Source organism: Lepisosteus platostomus, chromosome 1 (genome assembly GCF_059453375.1).
Source record: "Lepisosteus platostomus isolate fLepPlt1 chromosome 1, fLepPlt1.hap1, whole genome shotgun sequence".
In the NCBI taxonomy this organism is placed as follows: Eukaryota; Metazoa; Chordata; class Actinopteri; order Semionotiformes; family Lepisosteidae; genus Lepisosteus; species Lepisosteus platostomus.
The window spans coordinates 9,323,444-9,348,968 of NC_142611.1; the positions used below are offsets into that span (position 1 = coordinate 9,323,444).

The 25,525-nt window shown below is 34.2% G+C and overlaps 1 protein-coding gene across 1 annotated transcript in view; it reads left to right on the forward strand.

Moving 5' to 3' along the window:
* LOC148677640 (phospholipid-transporting ATPase ABCA1) overlaps window positions 1-25,525 on the forward strand; it is a 318,551-nt gene that overhangs the window by 61,178 nt on the left and 231,848 nt on the right. The window contains exons 7-9 of the mRNA XM_088613916.1: window positions 4,459-4,656; window positions 12,454-12,540; window positions 13,829-14,030. Coding sequence (XP_088470042.1) covers window positions 4,459-4,656; window positions 12,454-12,540; window positions 13,829-14,030 — 487 coding nt within the window. The remainder of the gene's footprint in view (window positions 1-4,458; window positions 4,657-12,453; window positions 12,541-13,828; window positions 14,031-25,525) is intronic.

Here is a 25,525-nt window from a genome sequence, read left to right on the forward strand (position 1 = left end):
TGTTCATTAGTAATTAGAAAATATGATTAAATTCCATGCAAATTTATTCATTGATGAAATGTAATTAAAAGTTTATTAGAAAAGCAAAAGCTGACAGAAATCAACATTAATAAATAAAATGTGAAGAAACAAATAACGATCATATGGATGTAATAATGTCATATACGATCTTAATAGTGCTTAAATTTGATCAAATCCTATAAATATGTAGAAAAGTTGTAAATGTAATTGTCTATTATGATTTGGCATTTGGCAGTTTCAGGAAGCCTCCAGATTCTTACAGAAGCTTTTGAAAGTCAAATGTATTGCTACTTGTTAAAAGCACTAAAGCAGTGCAAAGAAAGAATGCAATAAGGTTGTCCTGATCCAGGGTACTATCAGGAACTGCTAGTATGATGTCGTATAATATCATGACAGAATCAAACCAGTGATTCTGCAAACTAATGGAGAGCAGGGTTCTAAATTTGTCTATTTGTAGTAGACAGGAGCAACAAATGAAATGTATTGTACTGTCTGTAGGTAAAGTTGGGATTAGTTCCCCAAATGCATGAGATTAGTACAAATAGGTGCAATTAAGCATGTCCTCATAAACACCAAGTGGTGACTGTTGAACCCAAGAATGCATGATGCTACAAAATTCAACACTCTACTTCTAGTGAAGTCTGAACAACCTCTTTTGTATGCTTGACTTTCTGCAGTTTCTACAATCGATCTTCTAAATATGACTAAATACACTTTATAGAATGATGCATAAAGAATAAATACAATTATGTTTATTGTATTACATTCTCAGTATTACCCAAATGTGTTAACCCTGCAGGTGTCAATTGTTTGTTGAGAGTTTTGACGATTGAGTTATTTCAGATTGTATATGGTCACACTTAGGCCATGTCCCAATTATCACACTGCGCCCTATGCCGTTCCTCCATGTTGGCACTTCTGAAGCGCAGGTGTGGACGTCAAGTGCGCCAGTATTCATTCAAGGAGGTATCGTTATAAAAAGGGTAAAGGGACGTCGTTGATGCTGCTTTTTCTGTGGCTATAGTAAATGTATATTGGCAGGTAATTTTAAAAAAAAAATTTTCATACTCAGCTCGCAGCTTCATGAAATTAAATTCATATCGTCTGTCTCTGTATAAAAGTAGTGACACAAAGTGTTCATTCATGTTGAGCAGGCTCGACTCAAAACGGACGAAGTAAACAAAAAAAATAATCTTAGCAATGTCGCTGTTTAATCACACTTTTGTAGTACTAAATACAGTTCATAAAGCCTGTACAAGTACACAAATGACAGTAGGAGGATCATAACGCGTTCATTCACATTCATTCAAAATAAACCAAATAAGGTAAACTTGACAATACGTCAAAGCTTTGTACTATTAACTACGCATACTATTCAATATTAAAAAATGTACAAAATACAACACAGATAAACGAATATTCATCAGTCGAAATAGGGTGACGAAATAAAAGCTTTATAGCAAAACTTCGTACTTAGAATATTGTAGCGCTCTCGGGTTCAATATATACAGTATGAATCTGAAGTAGCCTAATGAAATTGTGTTTTTACAGAAAATATTATGAATTTTAAAACTGTAAAAAAGTTCAGTTTTGCAAACACGTTGATATTTTATTCTCCGTAGCTACTTCTCTCTGCTTTAATAGGATAGCAGTGGTTCTCAAACTCTTTGGACCAAGTATCACCCCTGATAACTAATAAATTAATTCAGAAGCTGAAATACTGTACAGTATGCGCTCTCCTGTAGTTCTTGTGGGTAGCGGCTTACAGAACAGAAATTCCTCATGAGACATGCCCTCAAACTCATATGTAATGTAATGAGCAAATTGGACAAATCAACGACATCTACAGACTTACAGTATCTAATTGCAGTGAAAAGCATCTACTCATCCTAACACGATCTATCAGCGTACTTTTGACATCATCTGCCATATCAATACATCTACGAGTGACTGTCATTCGAAGGGGACAGCAGGTTGAGCTGTTTAGCAACTTTTTCTCCACACAATATGTGTCGGCTCTTGCCAACGGTAAACACATTCACCAATAGTGTGGGACTTACAGTACCTGCTTTAGCAATCCGAGAGTTTACCTTTTTCCCTGTTTCAAGTTTTAAGTTTTTATTTCACGCGCATAGGGACGAAACACGGAGATGCTCGTTGTATTTTTCTCAAACTAACGTAGAACGGTCCTTAAATATTTTTCTATTATCTATCAATCTACAAGAGCTATCAATCGTACAAGATTGCCAGTGTTCCAAAATTCACGCACATTCTCCTACCTCTCTATTTGCTGAAGATAACGTTTTTAAAATGTCTTGTTAATCTCAATAGCAGTCTCAATACCTGAGGCAGTATTTAATTTTAACTCAGTCTTTTACAATTTCCTTGTCAGTTATTAGAGTGTTAGATACTGTAATTCTATTTTGTATCTGCAAAATTCACATATTTACAAAATACTCAAGAATCTATATCATTGATATGAATGAGCAAGAGCAGTGGTCTTAATACAGATGTCTGTGGTAATCCATTAATGAAATCACCCACAGAGCATACATGCCTTAAGTCTGAGTCAGCTGTGACTGTGAGGATGTGCATGATTTACTGAGTGCTCCTAGGGAAAGGTGAGCTGCGGTCAGGAAAAAAGTACTTGACTTATTAACAGTGACCTCTCTGACTTTGCAATGACAAGTCAGTTTGCTGTGTTGTTACTCCTCCAATGTACTGTATACCAGCTCTGCTATTAGTACTTTTAGACAATGTTAAGAAATTGACTTAATGTACATAACCACTGTCATGTACAGTAGTTCTGACTATAAACATAAACATACTGTATAACACACAGTATATCCATATGAAAATTGATTTTTCACGTGAAAATAAAAAGGAACTCTGGGAACCTGTTTTTAAGGTGTCTAGGACGGAGCTCTAGAATGCTATCCATGTTGTTTTTTAACCATTGGGATCTGTAATACCTGGGTTGAACAACGATTATATGCTTTTATTTTTTTTTTGTGTTTGTAGTCTATTGGTGTGCATCTGCCCTACCCTTACTCAGTATTTGTGGAATATTGTAAATCTTGTGACATCTTGTGACATCTACTGCATATGCATATAACCACTTGTTCCATTAACTTTGTTCTGCATTTGCTGTAGTATGAAAGTACTGTAGTTTTACCTGTCTTGGTAAACCCTTTCTGGACATACAACTCATTTTCTTTGCTTCTGAATTTGTCTAAGGACTTGTGCTTTAAAACTTTTCAGTTTTTACAAGATATCACCTAACCGTTTAATATGAAAAACTAATTTCCAGATAGTTTCTACTAAAAGAGTACTGTACTTTTTTTACAGAGTGTGATGAGATGAACCATGAGAAATAATTGAATCCAATTTTTATCTTATTGAAAGATAAGAAACTTTAATTTGGACATTAAAACATGTACATGTATGATGTCTTCTATTTAATTGTTAAATGGGCAGTCCTTGTTGTTTTATAAATAAGAGGTAATGTTTATCTCAAAGGCATGCAAGTTTAATATTTGTGTGTTACTATCATGTAATTAATAGTATAACATCCTGGGCTCCTACAGACTAGATTATCCAGGCACGATGAAAACAACGTCAAACAGGTCTGCTGTTCATTATGAACTATTATTCCTGTTTATAGTACTGTTGATGTTCTTGCTCATTTCGGTAATCACAGTTAAAGATCCTGCATGTAAGCGTGGGGCTTGGGGGTGGTCCCTCTCCCAGTTTCTGTCTGGGGTTTTTTGGAGTGTACAAGGACTGGGAACACACTAAATGTGAGCTTTGGGAATTATCGTTCCCCTGGGTATTACTGGCACCTGGTGGAGCTGTGAGGCTGATATCTGGTTTTTGCAATGAAACATAGCAGAGGATATAATCTCATTCATCCTCTAAACCCACATGAGCACTTGTAAGTGCTGTAATAATTAATAAATTCTTCACGATCCACCAAGTGTTAGGTCGTCGACGGTTTTTATTAGTTTACATTTTCTAAAAGTAGAGTAGACATTACTGAGCACACAAGAATCTTACAGAATTGGGAGTAAGTAAGAAAAATACAGTTATTCTTTGCACATTTACAGTAAGTAAGAGTATCATAAAAAAGAGAGATTTAGCAGGTTAAAGGTACTGTGTAATCTTAAAATTGAAAATCAGATTACTTAAAAATATGTCAACTGAAATAAAAACAGAATGGCTATTGGTCTGTATGGAGGTTACAGAAAAAGATAACCAGAGCAATGAGGATAATTTATGTGATATGAATTAATACTTTTGTTGAAACTGATCTGTTAACACTTGTTTTCAGTTAATGAACTATAGGTCTGGAATCAGTTAGTATTTTAGAAATGAAGTGATGAATTTCATGTTCCTTTGTTGTTTATAACATTCTTACTTTTTTCATCTGTTCATTAGGTATTAAGTCTTTCCATGGATGACAACCTAAACACAATCCTCTGTAACAAAACAGAACTGAAAAAATATATACAGTTGAACTCTTCAGCAGCTCAAGACATTTTCCAGAACATAAGTTGTTCTTTCTCCCGACAAAAGCTGGAGACAACCAGGGATGTTTTACTGAAAAATCTCAATATGTCAAAGCTATCTATGGCGGTAAGTCTATTTTTAGTACAATATATAATCTCTATTAACTTCTATTATACATAAACTTATAGAAGTAAATTGCATTTTAGGGAAAACATAGTATCTTAATAGGGGAACCTCATGAAACCTTGTGCTAATGAATACAAGTGAGTTTGAAATAGATAAAAAAAGAGATTTATACCTGAAAGCTTTGTAACGTCAAACATTAGCATGGTCATATAGACATACAGTGCCTTGCGAAAGTATTCGGCCCCCTTGAACTTTTCAACCTTTTGCCACATTTCAGGCTTCAAACATAAAGATATAAATTTTTTATTTTATGTGAAGAATCACCAACAAGTGGGACACAATTGTGAAGTGGAACGAAATCTATTGGATTTTTGAAACTTTTTTAACTAATAAAAAAATGAAAAGTGGGGCGTGCAAAATTATTCGGCCCCCTTGCGTTAATACTTTGTAGAGCCACCTTTTGCTTCGATTACAGCTGCAAGTCGCTTGGGGTATGTCTCTATCAGTTTTGCACATCGAGAGACTGAAATTCTTGCCCATTCTTCCTTGCAAAACAGCTCGAGCTCAGTGAGGTTGGATGGAGAGCGTTTGTGAACAGCAGTTTTCAGCTCTTTCCACAGATTCTCGATTGGATTCAGGTCTGGACTTTGACTTGGCCATTCAAACACCTGGATACGTTTATTTGTGAACCATTCCTTTGTAGATTTTGCTGTATGTTTGGGATCATTGTCTTGTTGGAAGATAAATCTCCGTCCCAGTTTCAGGTCTTTTGCAGACTCCAACAGGTTTTCATCCAGAATGGTCCTGTATTTGGCTGCATCCATCTTCCCCTCAATTTTAACCATCTTCCCTGTCCCTGCTGAAGAAAAGCAGGCCCAAACCATGATGCTGCCACCACCATGTTTGACAGTGGGGATGGTGTGTTGAGGGTGATGAGCTGTGTTGCTTTTACGCCAAACATATCGTTTTGCATTGTGGCCAAAAAGTTCGATTTTGGTTTCATCTGACCAGAGCACCTTCTTCCACATGTTTGGGGTGTCTCCCAGGTGGCTTGTGGCAAACTTTAGACGAGACTTTTTATGGATATCTTTGAGAAATGGCTTTCTTCTTGCCACTCTTCCATAAAGGCCAGATTTGTGCAGTGTAAGACTGATTGTTGTCCTATGGACAGACTCTCCCACCTCAGCTGTAGTTCTCTGCAGTTCATCCAGAGTGATCATGGGCCTCTTGGCTGCATCTCTGATCAGTCTTCTCCTTGTCTGAGCTGAAAGTTTAGAGGGACGGCCAGGTCTTGGTAGATTTGCAGTGGTCTGATACTCCTTCCATTTCAAGATGATCGCTTGCACAGTGCTCCTTGGGATGTTTCAAGCTTGGGAAATCTTTTTGTATCCAAATCCGGCTTTAAACTTCTCCACAACAGTATTACGGACCTGCCTGGTGTGTTCCTTGGTCTTCATGATGCTCTCTGCGCTTTCAACAGAACCTTGAGACTATCACAGAGCAGGTGCATTTATACAGAGACTTGATTACACACAGGTGGATTCTATTTATCACCATCAGTCATTTAGGACAACATTGGATCATTCAGAGATCCTCGCTGAACTTCTGGAGTGAGTTTGCTGCACTGAAAGTAAAGGGGCCGAATAATTTTGCACGCCCCACTTTTCATTTTTTTATTAGTTAAAAAAGTTTCAAAAATCCAATAGATTTCGTTCCACTTCACAATTGTGTCCCACTTGTTGGTGATTCTTCACATAAAATAAAAAATTTATATCTTTATGTTTGAAGCCTGAAATGTGGCAAAAGGTTGAAAAGTTCAAGGGGGCCGAATACTTTCGCAAGGCACTGTATCTATGCTGTTTTAGCATGAAATCCAGTTTCAGACTGTATTTAAGTGTGTGGTGAGCAGGACTTGAATTTATAATTTAGCACAAACTTTTATAATCACAAATAGAAGGAATGGCACATGTTGAGTAATTAAATACATGTGGAATGATTGCAGAAGTGGCTTATAGGGAAACATTTTACCCACCTGCCAATGATATGTCTCAATACATCATTTTTGAAGTGCTCAACACTTCTGTAATTACAGGACATAACAATTGATATAAAACTAAATAACATGGTAGGTATATAACCCTAAGGTGTTTTTTTTTCACTTCATCCCAATCAGTGCAGAAATAATTACAGCACGCGTTGACCTTGGTAGTCAGACAGGGGCAGTGAGTGAAGAGTGCAGAGGAAGGGAGGACTGTAGTGTACATTCTGCTTTAGGATAGCAACCCCTCACTCATTTACAGCATGATCTAGAAGCTTCTTTTTTAGTATTCATTGCATCAGAAATGATGTGAGCAGAAGGTGTTTATAGTCTTGCAAAAAAAGCACTAGAAGGAGCAATCGACTGAATTTGAAACTTAATCTCTTAAAGGCACTAGGTTAAAAAACTTTAAAACGCCAAATTTTAATTCAAAAAGCAAACCAAAAACTCAATGTATTTTAAACAACTCACAGCACAATCAACAGCTTTGTGTCAGCTGAAGAATTGCTGAAACTGCTGTTGAGGCATACTGTTCTATCCTGAGTCTGTTTCATTATCTTGATCAACATCTGATGTTAGCGAATTTAAGAGACATAATCAGTCTGCTTTTGTGATTTCTATGCTTCTGAAAGTATATAGACAATTTTCCTACACCTCTTTGATAAACAAAATCAGGATTTGTCAATGATATAAATATATTGCATGTCTGAGATATTGCATACTAAATAATTTAAGGATTACAAATACATTATGTAGTACTGTCGAGGCTCTCCGTCTGTGTTCTCAAAGATGGTTTTCCTAACTCCCACATCAGAAAGACTACTGAAACTAAAATTATCCTGCAACCTTTCCCCCTCTCTCAATGACAGACTGGTTTTCTTCTAAATTCTCTTGTCATTGTCATTTTCATTTCATACCTCTTCTCGCCTATCCTGACTTCACACTACCTGATTGGCCACTCTGTCTGTCCCCTGCTCCCTCCTCCCGCTCCTCCTCTCTCCCAGCTTTTGTTCTCCTGCTACATTACTTTTGCTTACTGCCCTGTCTTTCTCACACCTGAAGAAGGCTCCAAGGCCGAAACGTTGTGTTTTCTTTCTTCTCTTTTCAGCATGGAATAAACCTATTACTTGTTCCGTTATATAGTATGATAATCTTATTTTCCATTTAATCCCCGTTCACAGAAATGAGTAATAACAGAAGCTAATTTAAAAAGTACTATACCAAACACCCATGCATTTGTGCAATACGTATTTAGAAGGAGAATCTAACAAAATTTAGCAAGTGATTCTTGGGTTAGCAGAAAAGATTTTTCACAGTCTATCTACAGGGTCACAGAGAGTAAGCATCTTGAAAAGACACAATGCAATCAGGAAGGCAAGACTTTCCCATTTTGTTACTTTAGATAAAAACAGTAATGGAAATGGCTGTTTTGACTCAAGCTAGGGTTTCATCAGATTAAAACTGTTGTGTGTAAAATCCATTTAGAGTTTGGTTCCCATCGTGGAATATGTTACTTTTAAATATGTCTTAAATAAAACACTTGTACATAAAGTATTCTGTTAATAATGTATCCATTTTACAAAAATATCTTCTGTTTTCATTGTTCATACATTGTATACATCAAGGTCACCTTGTATACTGTCCTATAAAGGTAGTTAAGATGCATACAGGTACAGTACATGAGATGGAAAAAATGTTTAAATCAGCAACTTTAAGATTTTTCATCAACCAGAATCTATTAAATTGTGCAATCAAGCAGTGGTTCCACCTTAAATATTTTATTTAGTCAACCAGTGTAGGAAAAATAAATAGCAATAGCCTGCCACCATAAATTTTGCTCACCAGTCTTTGGTACACTGAATAAATGTGTACCACTCAAAATAAATAGCATTTTTTAGTTTTTGTTGTTGAATTGTCATAAGCATGTCTTTAGAGCTCTTTTCAATCTTTTTTACATGATGTGTTCTATCCTAAATGAGATCAATTGGTAGTATTTTGTTAATACAATTTTATGTGGATGATTCTGTGTGTTACACTGGTCAAAGCAAGAGGTTAAATGAAATATTAAAGGCCTAGTATTGTGGTACCTCATATCTGATCTGGTTTGCTATTGTACAGTATATAACTCAAGGAAACCCTGCCTGACCCAAGCCCATTCAATCTGGTTACACTTGTTCAATTGCTGTTTTGGGGTATCCTGACTACTATCAGCTAATAGTATAGCCAGACATGGACATAGTTATGCCATTCAGATGCTGAGAACCAAAGCTTTCCTTGTACATTTGTCATCAGTGAAAATGTTTTCTTTCAGAGCATCTTATAATTCCCTGTTTGAAAGCTGTGGAAACAAGTGAAATCAGCTAGTCAAAGTTTTCTTTTACTTTTCATTTAAGAAACCTTAGTGACTCAAAATCCATTACATCCCTAATAAAGGAAACAAAGTGAAATGAAGGGTGCTAAAAATAAGTGACACAAATTAGTAGAAGTGAAAGTTGATGCTGTAGAGGTGCCTGCACACTGTTTCTTTGGCTTAAATACCTTGGCCTGAATGTAGTTTCAGCTACTGTTCATTCAAATTCAAAATCCTTATTTTCTCTTAAAATGTTTAACTTATGAATTTAACTTCCTAAAGCTTAACATATGAATTTATTCTTTTACCACATTTAAGCATTTTTTGGAATTTGCTTAAAGATTACAATGCAAAATTATAGACTAGAATAATAAAAGGTACAAAGAGGGCAATTTTTTATTTACCCATTCTTTTATGTGATGTTCATTAATAACTTAATTACAAATTCCATTTGATGAAGAGCCTTTTACTTTGCTTTGAAAGAAGTTATATTTTTTAGAGGAAAGGAAAACTAAAAATAGTGTACCTTTAAATTTTGCTGGAATAATTCTATAACATTTGTGGCTATAACAATTCTAAATTAAATTAGCCAACACAATGCTTTATTAACAAGGTCTATTTTTATCTCGCCTAAAATGACTGTAGGGATGGTTTTAGGTTAAGAGAGTGTTTTTAATTAAGGTCAGTTTCTGACAGAACATAATTAGGTGAAAGGAGGTAAACTTTGATTACTGAGATAAAGACATATTTTCTACTAATTTACAGATGATACTGGGTGACATACTGTATGCAGAATTTAAAATTGCTAAGGCAATATTCATGCACCTGATGGACATAAACAACAAAGGAGTAGTAGTGAAATGAAAACAAAGTGTTATATTTCTCTGGGGTTTTAGCTACTTCAGCAAAACAGACTGCACATCTGCTCTTTTTTACAAATAATTCAAGTTCTATGCCACCAAAATGTTTCAGTGCATGCCTAAAGTTTAGAGTTACCATACTGAGTCCCTTTTTTTCTTGTGTTATAAAGATTTGTTTGTATAAATAAATGACATTTCCAGCAATGTGATAAATTTAAAAAAGGCATAATGTACTCTATAGTATTGCATAGTTTATATGCAATGTAAATAATATAAGCAACATTGTTCTTGTTGTTTTTTAACTGGTTCCTGTTTGTTCATGATTAATGCTCAATAACAGAAAAAAATAACAAGGAAATTGAAATAAATCATTGTTCTTCATACAGTATACTGTAATTGTAGTTGCTGTACAAATAGAATATGAGCATAATATTGGCAGTTGGGTTCTTCAGTCTATGTGGATCAGCATTGGTAATGTGTTGACGTGCAGAAAAACCTTTGGTGCTATCTTGAAGATTTTTAGTTTTTCTGGACGGAGTTGGACATTATCAAAAGGAAGTGGTACTGAGACAGGAATACGTGAGAAACAAGGAGTAAAACGTTTCTAAGAACTTTGATACAGGAATATCTGAACTAGAGTATGATTGGTTTCAACTCTGTAGAATATATGAAATTATGTCAATATCTTTAAAACTAACACTGCTATATGCTAAAGAATTGTAGCAAATTCTGATCAAATGCATTTCTTGTGTTATCAGACATAATATAAAGAAGCAATATCTGACTTAACTATTTCTTCCATAAAAACAGCAGGTTAAATACGTGGCAAAGATGGTGCTACTGTTAACCCTATTCGTACATAGTTATTTTTTGTTATTATGGCTAGGGCAGCAGTTCACAAAAATAAGATGTTGACTGAGTATCAGCATTCTGTGGCCTCTGAACTATTTTGAGAGGGGGTTCAGTGATGGCATGAATCATCATTGGCTGAAATTCACTGTCATTTACCATTTTACTCAATATATATTATCTGACTTGGCATTTCTCCTCTTTATATGTTTAGCTGGTCTGATTATTTAATTCACAGAAAAAACTTACTGTACTTTCTTCCAGTCAATGTTATGCACAGATAACCATTTTAAAATATGTTCATCATGTGTAAAATACATTTGAAAAATGTCACATTTTTGATTGAATAATTATATCAGTTAAAATTAAAAACTAAATTATGGTCATGTAAACAACCTTGATATACGTCCTTGAAGTTTAAAACCACTTGCCTAGGCAATATGAAAATTTCCAAGAGAAAACAATGAAAACAGTCTGAATATAATCTGAGCATCTCCAAATGCTAATTCATCCATCATCATCATAAATATGCATATCAAAATACAAAACAACATAGTCACAGCTGTACTGCATCCACATCCTTTCCTTTTTTCAATGAACAAGAATTATCATGGCTGCTTTATCCAAATGTAGAGTTAAAAAATACCTTTAGACTGTAATTCTGTCAATGTCCTTTGTTTCCTTAGATTGCTGCTTTAGGTATTAAGGATAAATTAGGAAGCAAAGTTGCAGAATTTCAACATGACAATACAAGTTTAAATTAAAGCCAAACTTCACCAGATGGAAATCATGGTGTGCTGAAGGTCCCTAATTAGTCACAGACACTGACAAGCCACAGCACATATGACCTGATTTGCCAATTTAGCAGTTGTTTTTTATTCATTGTCACAAAGCTGGTAGTAAAAGAAGCTGTTTTTTATTCTCCTATCAGGTCCATTTACTTGTTCTAATATTGCCTTGGTTAAAACTAGGCAGCTGAAATTAATGTGTTTAGAACTCAATAACAGGCAGCCTATTGCTATAATTGCACTAAGCTCTAAGACTTGTCCCCTTGAATCTAGAATGTCTCAGAGTTTATTGTTTCTATACAGTTGAAGTATCTGAAGATTTAAAAGGATGGAAGGTCAACAGGGAATCCTAGAGGCATAATCATAATGAAGAATTTAATTATGTAAACACTTCTTTAGTCTGTTTGGAATTCCATTTAGAATACCACTTTTATGGAAACACAAATTCATCCCTATTGTGTAATTTAAGGATTTTTTGTGAAGCAGTCTGTTTGTGACAGGAATGGGTAACTCAGACTTTACAAGTAGTTATCAATTAGCTAGCGATTATGACCTACATTTAAAGGTGGTTTGACTTCTTATACAGATAATTAACTCTATTACTTGATAGGATCAGCAGTAGAATCAAATATAAAGGACAAAGGCCCCTTAAGGCATTGGGGGGTGAAGTTGCCCATTTCTGGTCTATTGTGTTTTCTCTAATATCAATCCAATAACAAAACTGTAGTATTGGCTTTATAAATATTTTTGTAGCCTATGTGACTTCTCCAGCAAGCCAGTTGAATAAAATCAATTCCAGCAGTTTCACAAGCTTACAATGCATCTACTGTGTGGGACAATAGTAGAACAGTAATTATCTACCCATGGACTTGTTTCATATTTACTGTGAAGTGTCTGTCTCCTGTTTTTCAGATACCCAGGGCTCTTGATATAAACCCCAGAGAGATTCTTCCATTAATTGGAAACACAACATCTGATGTATTACCAGTAATTGAGAAGGTTTGTTGTAATCTCAAATTTATTTTTTTCAAAGAGATCTAATTTTATAACAAATAAACATAACCAGTTAGATAACAACGTCTTTATATTTAATACCATGGAATTTAGATGCATTTAGCCATTTGTTTCATAAATATATCTTCATTAAACATAATCATTCAGCTAAGTCACTCCACTCCACATGACAAGTGTCAGCCGTTGTAGCCTGATTTTTGTATTAATCAATATACTGCACAAAGCACTCAGGAAAGCGCAAGCAGCAAAAATCTCCACTCTTAGCTTATAGAATGAGGTGATGTGACTTTTTGTATAGCACAGATTTAAATATACAGTGACTGTTGGGCATTGTATATATTGTAAGAAATACTATAAAACATCCTTGTATTTGTACCTATAATTTTAGTATTAGTCAAATTCAATGCAGGTACCTTAAATAGGATAATGATTTGGGGGAGTTGAGTTTAATCAACAGGTAGTTTGTTTGCCAGTTTTGGGTATTTCCTTTTTGTGAAATAGGCAGGTTTATGAATTTTTATGAAACATTCCTGAGATATAATAATGTGACAAAGCAAATCTTTACACCTGACAATTCTGCCTTGTACTACTAGCGGCATGTTGCATGACTATCCAGCATTTTAAGTGCTCTGTCTTTATTCCATTATACTATTTCTGAACCCCTTCAAGATCCTAGCTCTTCTGGGGAAGACTGAGCAGCCTCTTTCCAACCCCAGGTCTTGTTTCCTCTCATACAGTGCTCTTGCTACTACAGTAACTCCTCAATTTCATTGCCAGGCAATGGAGTCGATAATTCAGACTCATTTCATCCTTTCTCTCTGCCTGGTATTATATGACTGGCTAACTCCATGGAGAGCCTACCCCAACAGCTCCATTCACTCCGAGTGCTATGGACTCAATTTGGCCAGTTGTAACTACTGTACAGTACCTTTGCTACTGCTCTCTATTGTCAAGCAGTCATCTTGACTCAAGTTCACACCACTGAGCTTGAGTTTTGAGCCAAGATAGTGCATTCCTCAGAGAGTCACATTTCACTACATCACAAACACTATTTAACTTTAAATAAATAAATATTTAATTTTTTTTTTGTTGTTGTTAAGGATTGGATTACGATTGTTCATTCATATTTCAGTCCATGTATTTATTATCAGTTGATTTGTGTGACACTTACTGTATGTTGCACTGTATGCCTTTTCAACTACAATAAAAATGACATCAATGTATTAATATGCAAACACAAATATTAATAGATCATTGCTTTTTTTGTCTTTAGATTTCAAAGCTTCAGAAGTCTGCACTGCTAAGTTTGGGCTCCTCCTTAGATTTCACAGGCAATATGTTTGGCAGTTTGAATACATTACTCTGTGGAAAGGATGCAGTGTTTGGTCAAGGAAACAACAGCTACTCTAACAGCTCTAAACCTCAAAGTAATTGGATCAATGGAAGTGACACAAATTCTACCAACAGCAATTCCAGTAAGCTTATATCTTTGTGTTTGTTTTATTATTGTTTGGATTCTGACCTAATACAAGGATACCAAAATTAAACTAATAGCTGACAACAGGTCATCTATACAGTATAACCCTCATGCTACCATTGGTGGGGTGATGAGTATGCCATCTTTCTATTGGTTTTTGCATGGTTGTGGTGGGGGGGATCTGTCCCTTTTCACACTCTAAATCCCACAGATTCTACAGGACAATTAGCATTAATTCTGGAGGAGTGCTGTGCCTGTCACTGAAAATGCTGCAAGTTACAGGGATTGTTTCTGCATAACCAGCAGCTGATACCCAAGACTGAAACCCATTCAACACCAGCATTGCCTCAGGTTTTTAACTGTAACTGACTTTAACTTGTTCCATGGGAGTGTGATCATGGAATGCTCCTGGTGACCAAGTGAAATATACAGAGCTTTTCTCATATCTTCCATGTCAACCTCCTTTTAATGTTTTTTAAGGATTTGCTTAAATACATTTCTGAAGGGTCTTGATGACTTAATCAGCTTGTATAAAACGCAGGTCCAAGCTGTAACAACAACAATAATAATATTCACCAGCATTTCCTGTAAGGCTTAAAGAAGGTTAAAAGAATTTTAACAAGTCTATGGATTTATACTGATAATTTCAGGTACAAAGAATATTCAGCACAAATATATTTTTGTTACTCACTATACTTTAATGGAAGTTTAATGATTACACTACAGGGTCAGAAAATCAAAATGGTATGTTTTTCCTTATACATACTTTCAGATTCTTATCTGTTTATAAAGCTAAAAATGATCTATTTTTTTATTGGTGTTAAAAGTTTCATTAAAAATTAAATATATATTTCATTAGATTTCAGTGGAATATTTTAGATAAATACAGTATATAACATTAGTCCAGTCAAAAGTACAGAATAATAAAGAAAAATTTAGCAAAGAAAATTAAAATTCAGTCAAATAATATAGTTGCTACTGTATATGTTATACTGTAAAAGGATATAATGTGTGCATATTTCTCATGCAATAGGAAAGACATATTGTGTATTTAGGGATGTGAAATAAAACAGGCCTACATTCCTTGCATACAGTATGCTTAAAAGATGCAGTATCATTAACAACCATGGTTTAACATTTGATGGCAAGAAGTACGAGGACTATGTTAAGGATTAATCTTCATCAATAAAGAAAACTTAAACATTATAGCATTTCTCAAAAGATACATTTGTATGAATAAACATGGTGTGTCTCAGGTTTGAAATGTCTAAACAGCAGCACACTGTGAAGCAGTACAGTACATCAAAATAAGTGCATTTGCAATTAGATCATTTGCTGTATATTGGTTTCATTCGGCTGTATATGAGATATGGGTGGAAATGGGCCAGCGAACTAAAGAATGACTCATCTACCATTGTATGTCATTTTTGTGGACCGTGAATTAATTCTTAACAGTGGGGGGTAGAAGAGAATATATTAACAAAAGCAATAATCAATAAGCACCTTCAATAAGTTGTTCACCTGCCTGGATTTCACTTTGAAAGTCTAGTTTTCACCTTCTCTGTCTAGGTGGTAACAATGAAAAACCCTAAAGTTTTTTTTATTATTGATTATTGATGTACAGCAAATTTGATGACTGAGATTTTTAGAATCCCAGAATGAGGTCTCTAAACCTGGTCCTGGAATGCCTCAATCCAGCAAGTGTTATAGGGCACCTTAAATCACTTCCTTTAAAGACTAAATACTTGATCAATAAAAAAATCATTTGTTCAATTAATGGAACTTTGGTCCTTAAGGCCTCAAGAGCATACAGCTTTTTGTTCCAGATGATTTCTAAATGAATTAATTAAGCAAGTCACCTGCTTAATTGATAATTATATTGCTCTAAGTCTAAGAAATGAAAGATTTAATGTTTACATTTGAATCTTGCAGGATTAGGTTTTCCAGGTTAAGAGTTAGAGACCTGTTATAGGCAATAGCGCTCTATTTGTTAATTCATGTTTCTCATGTACTTAGTTGATATACTGTATACACACCACATTGATATAAACATAGACAACATAGTTGCTGAGTAATTATAATTGCTATAATTTTACACAGAAATTATTGTGAATGTGTTATTTATACGTTTTAACACAAAAATATTGATGGAAATATTATGTTGAATAACACCTATTTATCTGTTTATTCAGTCTTCATCAAATATGTACTGATCAATTACTTTGCAGCAGATTTATTGTTATTACGTTCTGTTCCATCGCACCATTTACAACCTCAGTTTCACAGATATCAATACACTATGCGGACTGGTTTTTAGCACAAATTGTCATGTACGGAGCAGTTTCAGTTATGCCATTTGTATTCTGAGGGAATGTTAGACTCTTTACAGACAATAAAATGTGAAGTCTAAATTTGGAATTATGTTAGTTGGTATCTGATGACCTATGGCTACAAGATTTTAAAGCATAACATTCTTACAAGAACAAACTATCCATACAGAGCAGTACCAGGGAGTGACTGCAACTCTCCCGGTATGGAAGAGGTATGACAGAAGACAAAGACCTGTGATGTCATTAATTTTGTCTACATTTTCACAAACTTCACTGTTGTAATGGGCAATTTAGAGTGGAGCAGTTAAATGCATACAGATTTCTGAACATTTTAGAACTAATAGATCTCTAGTATATACTAATAAGCTGTTGTATATACAGTATGTTTCCAGAAAAGAACAAAGCCAAACTGAATTGTATTAATACTTCAATTCTTGTGAATAAAACAGAAATTAGAATGTGATTCCATTTATGAATTACTTTTAATTGCTCCTTTTCTGTAATTAATTTATCTCTGATTACCTTTAACCAGTATCCATCTTTCAGGCACATAAACATATTAAAACCTCAGCAACAATATCCTAAACAGTAAATTGCTTTACCTTTGAATATTTGTAAAAGGTAGCAGATTGTCCTGGTCAGTACAGAACGACTGTCACAATATTCTTTACTTCTGCATATTTTGTATTTTCTTGTTAAATAATTTTCCATTAACATTGATATTGAAAGTAAGTAAAATAGAGCAGCAGCCATGTTAAATTGATTTCTTAGCTGTGTGAAAAAAGCGTTCAATTCTAGAAACACATCTGAGTGTTTTCATAGGCAAAAAATTGTCATTTATAAATGTACTTCAAATAAGCAGGAAGAATTTCACAGTGCAGAATCATAGTACTTTAAGTATTTCTTAAATAAGGTTAAGTATATTTTGAAATGTACACTTACATTGTGAAAGTGGCAGCATTCAAAATTCACTTTTACTATGCTTTACTGTAATTTAATTATGTGGCTGCATTATGCACAGAGTGACAGCATGTCATTAAAGAATATAATGTGGAAGTAACTCCTTTCCTAGGTAGACAACATCAATATGTGATTCTTTCTGGCCTTTCAAAAAGGCAAATAAGATAAATGATTGCACTTTCAGATCAATTCTTTATGTTCTGTATTCTCTTCTTGTTTGAATGAATATATATATTTATATAATGGTCTCTTGACACAGAGTATGTGAATACAAAACATTAAAGTTAGAGTAGGAGAAGACAAAGAATGAAAAAACATGGTGGGATTTTTTATGTACTGTACACTATGTCTAATAGTCTTGTTAAAGTACCCTTTTGTGAGAAGAAAACCATGTGTGGAAAAAATGTCCTGTGTTACATTTGTATTTTTTTAGAATAACTGTATTAATTCTTATTATATGTATGCAGTGTCCATTGTGATTAATCAATTTTAAAGTAATGGTGGAATGGAGGTACTGTAGCTTTTCTGAGTAAACCATTAGCATTCTGATCAAATTTGCTAAAACATTACTTCATATTTGTTGTTATAAAAGGTATGTGAGCCTTCCTATACACCACAGATATTGAGGACAAGAAGAAAGATTATATGACAAATGTAATGAAATAAAGTCTAATTACAGAATTCAGTGAAATGGAAGCCATATCATCTGGGTGAAGGGTAGAGTTTTTTTTTTCATTTTATCTGTTAATCCTTTTCCCTGTATGAAGCAATATGTGTTTTTCCAAACAATCCCGATGCAAATCACGTTTACGGACTAGGGTCCTTGATGATGGTTAAGAATTAGTGAACTCAGACCCATAATGCACACGATAGTTTACAGTACAAGTGAGATTGATACTGTGTGAGTCAGGATGCAAACAAATTTGATTATTGATCAACGTGGTGCCCATAATATACACAGAGCACTTCTAGGAAAAGCAATTTCTTCACATGTTTTATGTCCTGTATACTTCACCTGATGCATTTTCTTTGGAAGTCTATAGATTTTAGATTTCTGTTCTTTAGCTTTCAGTCTGTATTTTGGATTACTCAATGAATAAGCCTTTTCTCTTCTGCCCTTTTAGTTAACTTTTTAACTTTCTTTTTTTTGTTTTTGACAAAAGCTCATCCCATCACACCTGTGTGAATGCTAGTAGTTCATTGAGCTGACAATCATTAGCAAGAAAAAAACAAGATTCCAAGACTTGATACTTCTTGATTCTTCTGAGACTGAATGATCTTTTTGATACAGTATATGCAGTGCTGTGTAAATACAATAGTTCTATACTGTTCCTCTCCCTCTTCTATCTTTCTTGTCTCTGTGAAACGGGGTATATCCTCTCATGATACATTCATCTCCATGTTTCTGTAATACCAATAACATTATGAATTCTATCTCATAATGTGTTTCTAGCACTTCTTGCATGTACAGTATGTATAAGCATTTAATTACTTGGTGCTTTATCTTACTTTCCCCTTTGGTTCTCCTTTTGTCTTCGCTCCCTATGTACAGTACAGTAACTTCCTTTTGGGTTTTCTTTGGTTCCCCCTCCCTTTCCATTCTAGTTTAAATGTTTCTGATAATGGATTAATATTTGTGTTTGTACACCTTTGTCTGATCTTGGTAGGGTTCCTGTGTGGTTTGGACTCCATAATGATTTTCCGTATTAGTGTTTTTCAGCACACTGCCGTCATTTATTGTCATTGGCCGATGGGATTCCCTTATATTGGCGGCTTGACATTTTTCCTCAAGTTATTTGTGTTCATGGCTGCCACGTGGCATGTGTTTAGTCCTGCAACCTCACAACTCTTCAATCCTGGGTTTGATTCTGGACTGGTGTACCTTATCTGTGTTATTTACAAGTTTTTCCCCATGTTCAGGCAGGTTTTTGACCAGGTCCACTGCTTTTCTGTCATGTTCCTAAAGGTGTTATCTAACCTTATGTTGTGTGCTTCTAAAATAAGCTCCAGGTTGCTGTAAACCTTAGCAGGAAGAAATGTCTTTCTTATATTGAATGGATTTGTTCTAATCTTACTTGCCACTTAATTTTAACGAAAGTATTAGAATTTCCCTTCACTTATTGCTTTGGACTTTTAGGAATAAGCTCATTAGCAGTCTTGTTTCAAGCAGTAAGAATCCCTCCATGAAGTCTATAAGACAAAATTGTTTTGAATATTATAGATGAAGATTTTTGACCAGACATATTAAGTTATCAAATACACTCAAATATTATTCAAATACAGTATGTGGTGGTAAATAAATATCAAAGTAGACAATTTAAACGTAAAGGAGAATGTTTTTCCTCCCCTTTATGTGTTGTAAATCTTCCAAACAATATCTCAAGCATTTATCAAATGTTACAAAGATACCTAATTTGAGTTGCTCTATAAAGGTATTATGTCAATATTTTATTCTGAAACCTGAAGTGTACGTGTAACGGTTTTTTTTTTTTACAGAAGATAGAGTACAGTAGATGATTGAAAATAGTGTAATCACAATAATAATTACATGCAGGATTTGCAACCTAGAAGTTACCATGCTTTTGTACTGTAGCCTGGCATGGGGAAATGTGCCAGAAAACAGGGGAAAAACAACTTTTATGTTTGCTTACTTTCCTTATGTTTCAAGTCAAGAGACCATGAATATCCAGAGAATCTAAAAATATGCGTAGTTTATGAATAGAGAAACAGAACACATCACTTAGCAGTACCCACTTAGCTTTGCTGTCTTGTTCAGTGATCCATGATTTCTGAAGGCACAAATAAAAACAGCTCTGTGTGCTCATAGAATGAGAACACATTGAATTATTTCTGTTTATTTCTAAGGACTCAAGGTGAGAAATTTAAATTGGTGGGCTGTCTTTTGTTGTTTGCTGGCAGACCACTGGGATTGGAGTTCTTTCACGAATTTCAATTGATTTTCAAAATGAACTATTAAAAATAAACACATATGGTTATTGCCCTTCACATTGCATTTTTCACTAGCTGATTTATTTTTGTCACTATTTTACTTCCATAATCTGCAATAGGTTATTCATTTCTGCTCTTTAATGCACCAGGAACAAACGCCAAGAACTCTGGGAGCAAGTTACTTAGCAACAAGGTATATGGCTTCCCAGGGAGAAAATATTACACTAGCACTCAAAAATATAGGGTCACCTGGACAGTCTTGCTGATGTGCAACTAGAAGGGCCAGCACAAATTATTCATTTTTATGAAAATACTGTTGACCTTTTCAAAGGAAAATACAACAAAGGAGATGGGTTTTCTGCCATTTTACTGCACACATTTCTCTTGAAATTACTCCCCTTGGTAACAATCTTAGCAGCATTCCAAAGAAAGTGTAAAACGTCCTGCTCCTGGCTGATCTTATCTACTGAAACTGTCCTTGAACCATTTGTGATGTTGCAACCTCTGCTCTTCAAGCATTCTTTTCATATGATACATGATAGCCATACCAGAGTATATACCATTATCTTGGCAAATGTATTTGACCAAGATATGATTAAATTTAACAAATCAAAAACTGAAACACATTTAAACCTGCATAATGTGGTGCAAAGGAAAAAAACATCAAATGAAGTATATAAGATATAACAATTGTAAATAAATTGCATTTGAAACTGTATCAACATATATTATTTCTATAGCATTCATGTTACATAATTATGTGATTGCAACCGTTTCTACATTACTGAGTGTTAACTCATCTTTATTAAATTATTACCAAACAAAATCAATATAGATCAGACTCACTTAACTTTCTTACAGCTTGAAGAGCAGTCTATGTGTTGTAAATGTAAAGCAGTCCACCGATGATCTTTATGCTGATGTTTCTATTACTAAAGTCCATGCATGTACAGTACTGTAAGTACTGTAATTTTTTTATAGAACTATTTTACAGTATGTCAGTGTACTTAAAATTGACACTTGGGATTGGGTTATTATCCCTTGAAATTCCTTACAGTATCTGTGTAAAAGTCACATGCACAGGTGTATATACTGTACAGTACTATATAAATAGATGGTCAGTACCCTAGAGCTAAAGTCCAGCTAATCCCATTCTATGCTTTTGGTTATGCACTGTCACGTTGACCAGGAATCCTGACTATAGCTATCTAGTGACACTATCCAGATTCAAACTTATCCAGATTATAAAGCTCAGTCTGTTCTCAAGTAAGCAGCTTTGCAGTTTGAGCCACATACAGTAGGAGGCACCAAAAATATTTTTTTAATATTATAGTCAAATTGTTTTGCAATTGCAGACTAAAACTAAATGATAACAAAGCAACAGTATTATTAATTATTTTAATCACATTTACAAGCAAAACAACTATTTTCTGAGTGAATTAAAACTAGGATTACTTATTTACGAAACTACAATTATTCAATTAATTTTTAATGTCACGGTGTGAATACAAATCAGTACAGACACGGCACACTGTGATCTAAACCACTAGTAATTATCATAATGCTCTAAAAAAACAGCACTACTTGTTATGATTCACAATACAGATCAGTTTAATTTATTCAATTTTTTAGAATAAATGTAACATAATTTTTACAAAGCAAACTACAGCACTATCTAAACATCTTCAGCACCCAGTGGTTTAACACATATTTTGTACATTTAACACTAAAACATTTAAAAAAATTCAATGATGTGGCTTGTTTCGAAATCAGTAAGTCTTGAATACACTTTGATGGAGTCATATTCTACAGTTTACTGTAATTTACTCATTTCAAACTTAGGATCAAATTAGAGTATGCGGTACACATTTTTCAGCAAAAGTCCATTACTGAAATGCAATGCACACAAACATCATTTTGTAAGTAAAACTGATAATTGATGAGTACAGAAATTATTTAATCTAAATGATCTATTAATAACAAAATGGGCTACAGTAGATATGCCAAACAGTCTTCTCTTGCCCTCTTGGCACTTTTACTAATAGGTCAACTTAAATCGAAAGTGCCCTATCTGTGTGTCTGTGTCTCATGGAGAGCAAGCTGGGGTATGCGAAAGATGAATTCCTAATGCAAGAAATTGTATATGGATAATAAAGTGATCTGATCTGATGTATCTGCCCAGATAAAATGAGGTAACACTTTCACAGCAATTTTTGTAGTACATTATAAATGAGGAATCAATTATGTGTTCAAGGATATATTGATTTTCATATAAACAATAAAGTGTACATCACTGAACAATATCATTCTTTCCCCCATCTGCGCCATGTGTGGTTTTAATATTTTGATACCAATTATATTAAGTTTAAATTTTTGGTTAAGTAATGTGATAGGCTACAAATGATGATTTTGTAATTAAGAGAGGTGGGTGGAATTTTGAATTATGTTTTCTTCATACAATTCTTCATGTATAAATGCTGTATAAATCCTCCACTTTTTTCTAGAAATATAGCAGAATCATATGGTTGTTGCTGCGTTCATTTACCTTGGTTCATTAGGATCCCATTTTCATGCACATCATTATGTGTAAGTTTCTACACATTTTATGTGACTGATTTAATGTACAAATAATCCAACATTTAATAATTATTTTGACTGAGCTATTCTCTGTTCTTTAAGTTACATAATGCTGGCAAATATCAAGATGATAGGACTTGGACTAAATGGTATCAGATATGTAGATGTGTTTGCCAGGAATAGAGTCATTAAAATATATTGTAAACAGTTATCATAATCCTTCATTAGAATGGGAAAAATATGAATGAAGATAATGCTGCTGATGGGGTACATTGACTTTGTACACAAGGGTATTCTTCATGATAATGTTGGCACTTTTACTAATAGGTCAACTTAATAATCACTACCTAATTGAAATCCCTTTTGGCTGACAAGCATACTTAGTCTACTGCTTTCACCTTGTCTTTATTAACAGCTTTTACAAAAGTTTGCCTTTCAAAGTAGAAGGAGAAAACATGCTATTTCAGATTTTAAACTGATTTTAAAAGAAGGAAAAGACCATAATGAGGAAGTTAAACAATAAAGAACAGCCAAAAGAAAAATCTGGCAACAAACCTATTGCTGAAAACAAAATACTGAAATAATTAGATGCATACAGTACCTAAAATTTTCACAGTGTAAAGGGTTGCAGCTATAGTAATTGCATGTTAATGTAACAATGCATGCTGGTCTTGATTACTGAAAATGTATGTGTCTTCATAAGGGCATCAGGGCTCATTGCAAGACTAGTAGGACTAGACCCACCATAACATTGTTGCCCACTCATTGTGTGCCACAGGTCCAGCAGAACCACTTGTGAGGAAAACATCCCAATCCTGGCACCTATTTTGCTACTTCATTTATTGTGATGGAATTGGCCATTAGGAGGACAGTCCTGATCAACACATATACAGTACATCATACAAATGTACAATACACCTCATTTATATTGAACAAGCATACTTTTTTTCACTAAGCTTCTTTCTGTCAATGAAATATAATGGGCATCTTTTATAGGTAGGGATGGGATGAAAGGAACATCTTCTTTCCTGTGCACACATTTTAAATTAATCTTTACTTTGAAGTTAAAGGAATGCTTTCAAATGATTTGGTGTTGTGACCCTCAAAGGTAAAGATCAGCGGGACTAGATTTTCAAGCACAAGCCCAGCCTTACAACTGCACTTAATTTAAACATAAACCCATAAGCTGTATGCCTTTTATGTACAACACTTAATTGGAAAATTGGTTTTCTGGTTTGGACTGTTGCCTACTGAGGATTTTAATGAGCCTGCACTTGTCAGTAATATATGTTAGACACATCTGAACATACAGTATATGCAAGAAACAGTTTGTCCAAAAATACCTAATTGATATCCCTTCAAAGGCCTTTGGTGATATTCTACAATTCCTTCCCCTGCAGCTCCATGCTGTCTAATTTCAAATGGACATATTAAACCTGAAATATTTTTCTATGATAGTGCTCTTTCCAAAATAAGAAAGAAATGGTCATGTATAAAAGGTTTGGAAATATTGCAAAGACCTGTCCTATACGAATTCAATTTTTTATAAATAAATTCATTTTATTAATAAAATTTCTTGACTCACAAAATGTTTTCTTTTAAAATATATATTCAAACTCATCACATTTTATCAAAGTAACAAAGTGTATTACAAAATACACATTTCAATTATAGTGCCTCATTGCTGATAAAGTGCCTGGAATGCAACTGGTTTGATTGCAACAAAAAAAGCAGAATATATTCAGAAGCTGTTAATCCAGCTTCCTGTGTGATGAAAGATCCGGGCTGTTTTCAAGTGCTACAGCATAATGGTAAAATTTTCTGTTATGTGCAAAGAAAAAAATATGAGATACTTGTTATGCAACAGCCGTGAAATATAGATAGATACTGTAGATTCAAATGGATTTCTCATAATAGAACTGGAGATTTTTCTTGTTTGTTTTATAAATTGATGTTGCCAGGTAGATACACCTACTATCTGCATTGTATTTACGTTCCCTAGAGTTCACCATGCACTTCTTCTAAAGTAATTTTCACTTGTCATTTCAGTTAGTCTCATATTATTACTGTAGGAGATGTGGTTGCAACTGGGGGCTATACAGAGCAGTTGGGGCTTTAATGTTGAGAGATTTAAATATATGACAACATTCGAGTCTGGAGTTATAATGAACCTATGCACCTGGACAGACCTAATCCTAACTATTTTTAGTAATAGTATTAACAGCTGTATAATAATGTTACAGCATGCCATACAATAGAAGGAGTGATTGTTTTAGGAAATGTCAGATCCACTTAGAATGGTTCATGCCCAGTATCAAAATTTCTAATAAATTACTGTATTTACAACTGCAAACCAAACTGCTGATAAAATTATTTAGTGTGTGATTTTTATAGCAATTAGAAATGTTAAAAATCTAAGATGGCTATTTAAATAGATGGTGTATTAGGAGTCATACGGAGTTACAGTAAATATTAAAATTATTATCTTTGTGGTTTGATGTTAGGATCACAAGAGAAGAATGTATACTGTATCAACTACTGTACATCTGTTTCTACTGTAAATTTCAAATGTCATTCCAGTTTATGTTGTTTTGTTATATACATTAGTACAGTATGTCCTTTAACCAATAGGGGTTACAGAATTGTTGCAGGAGGCCATGTAATGCATCAGTTCATT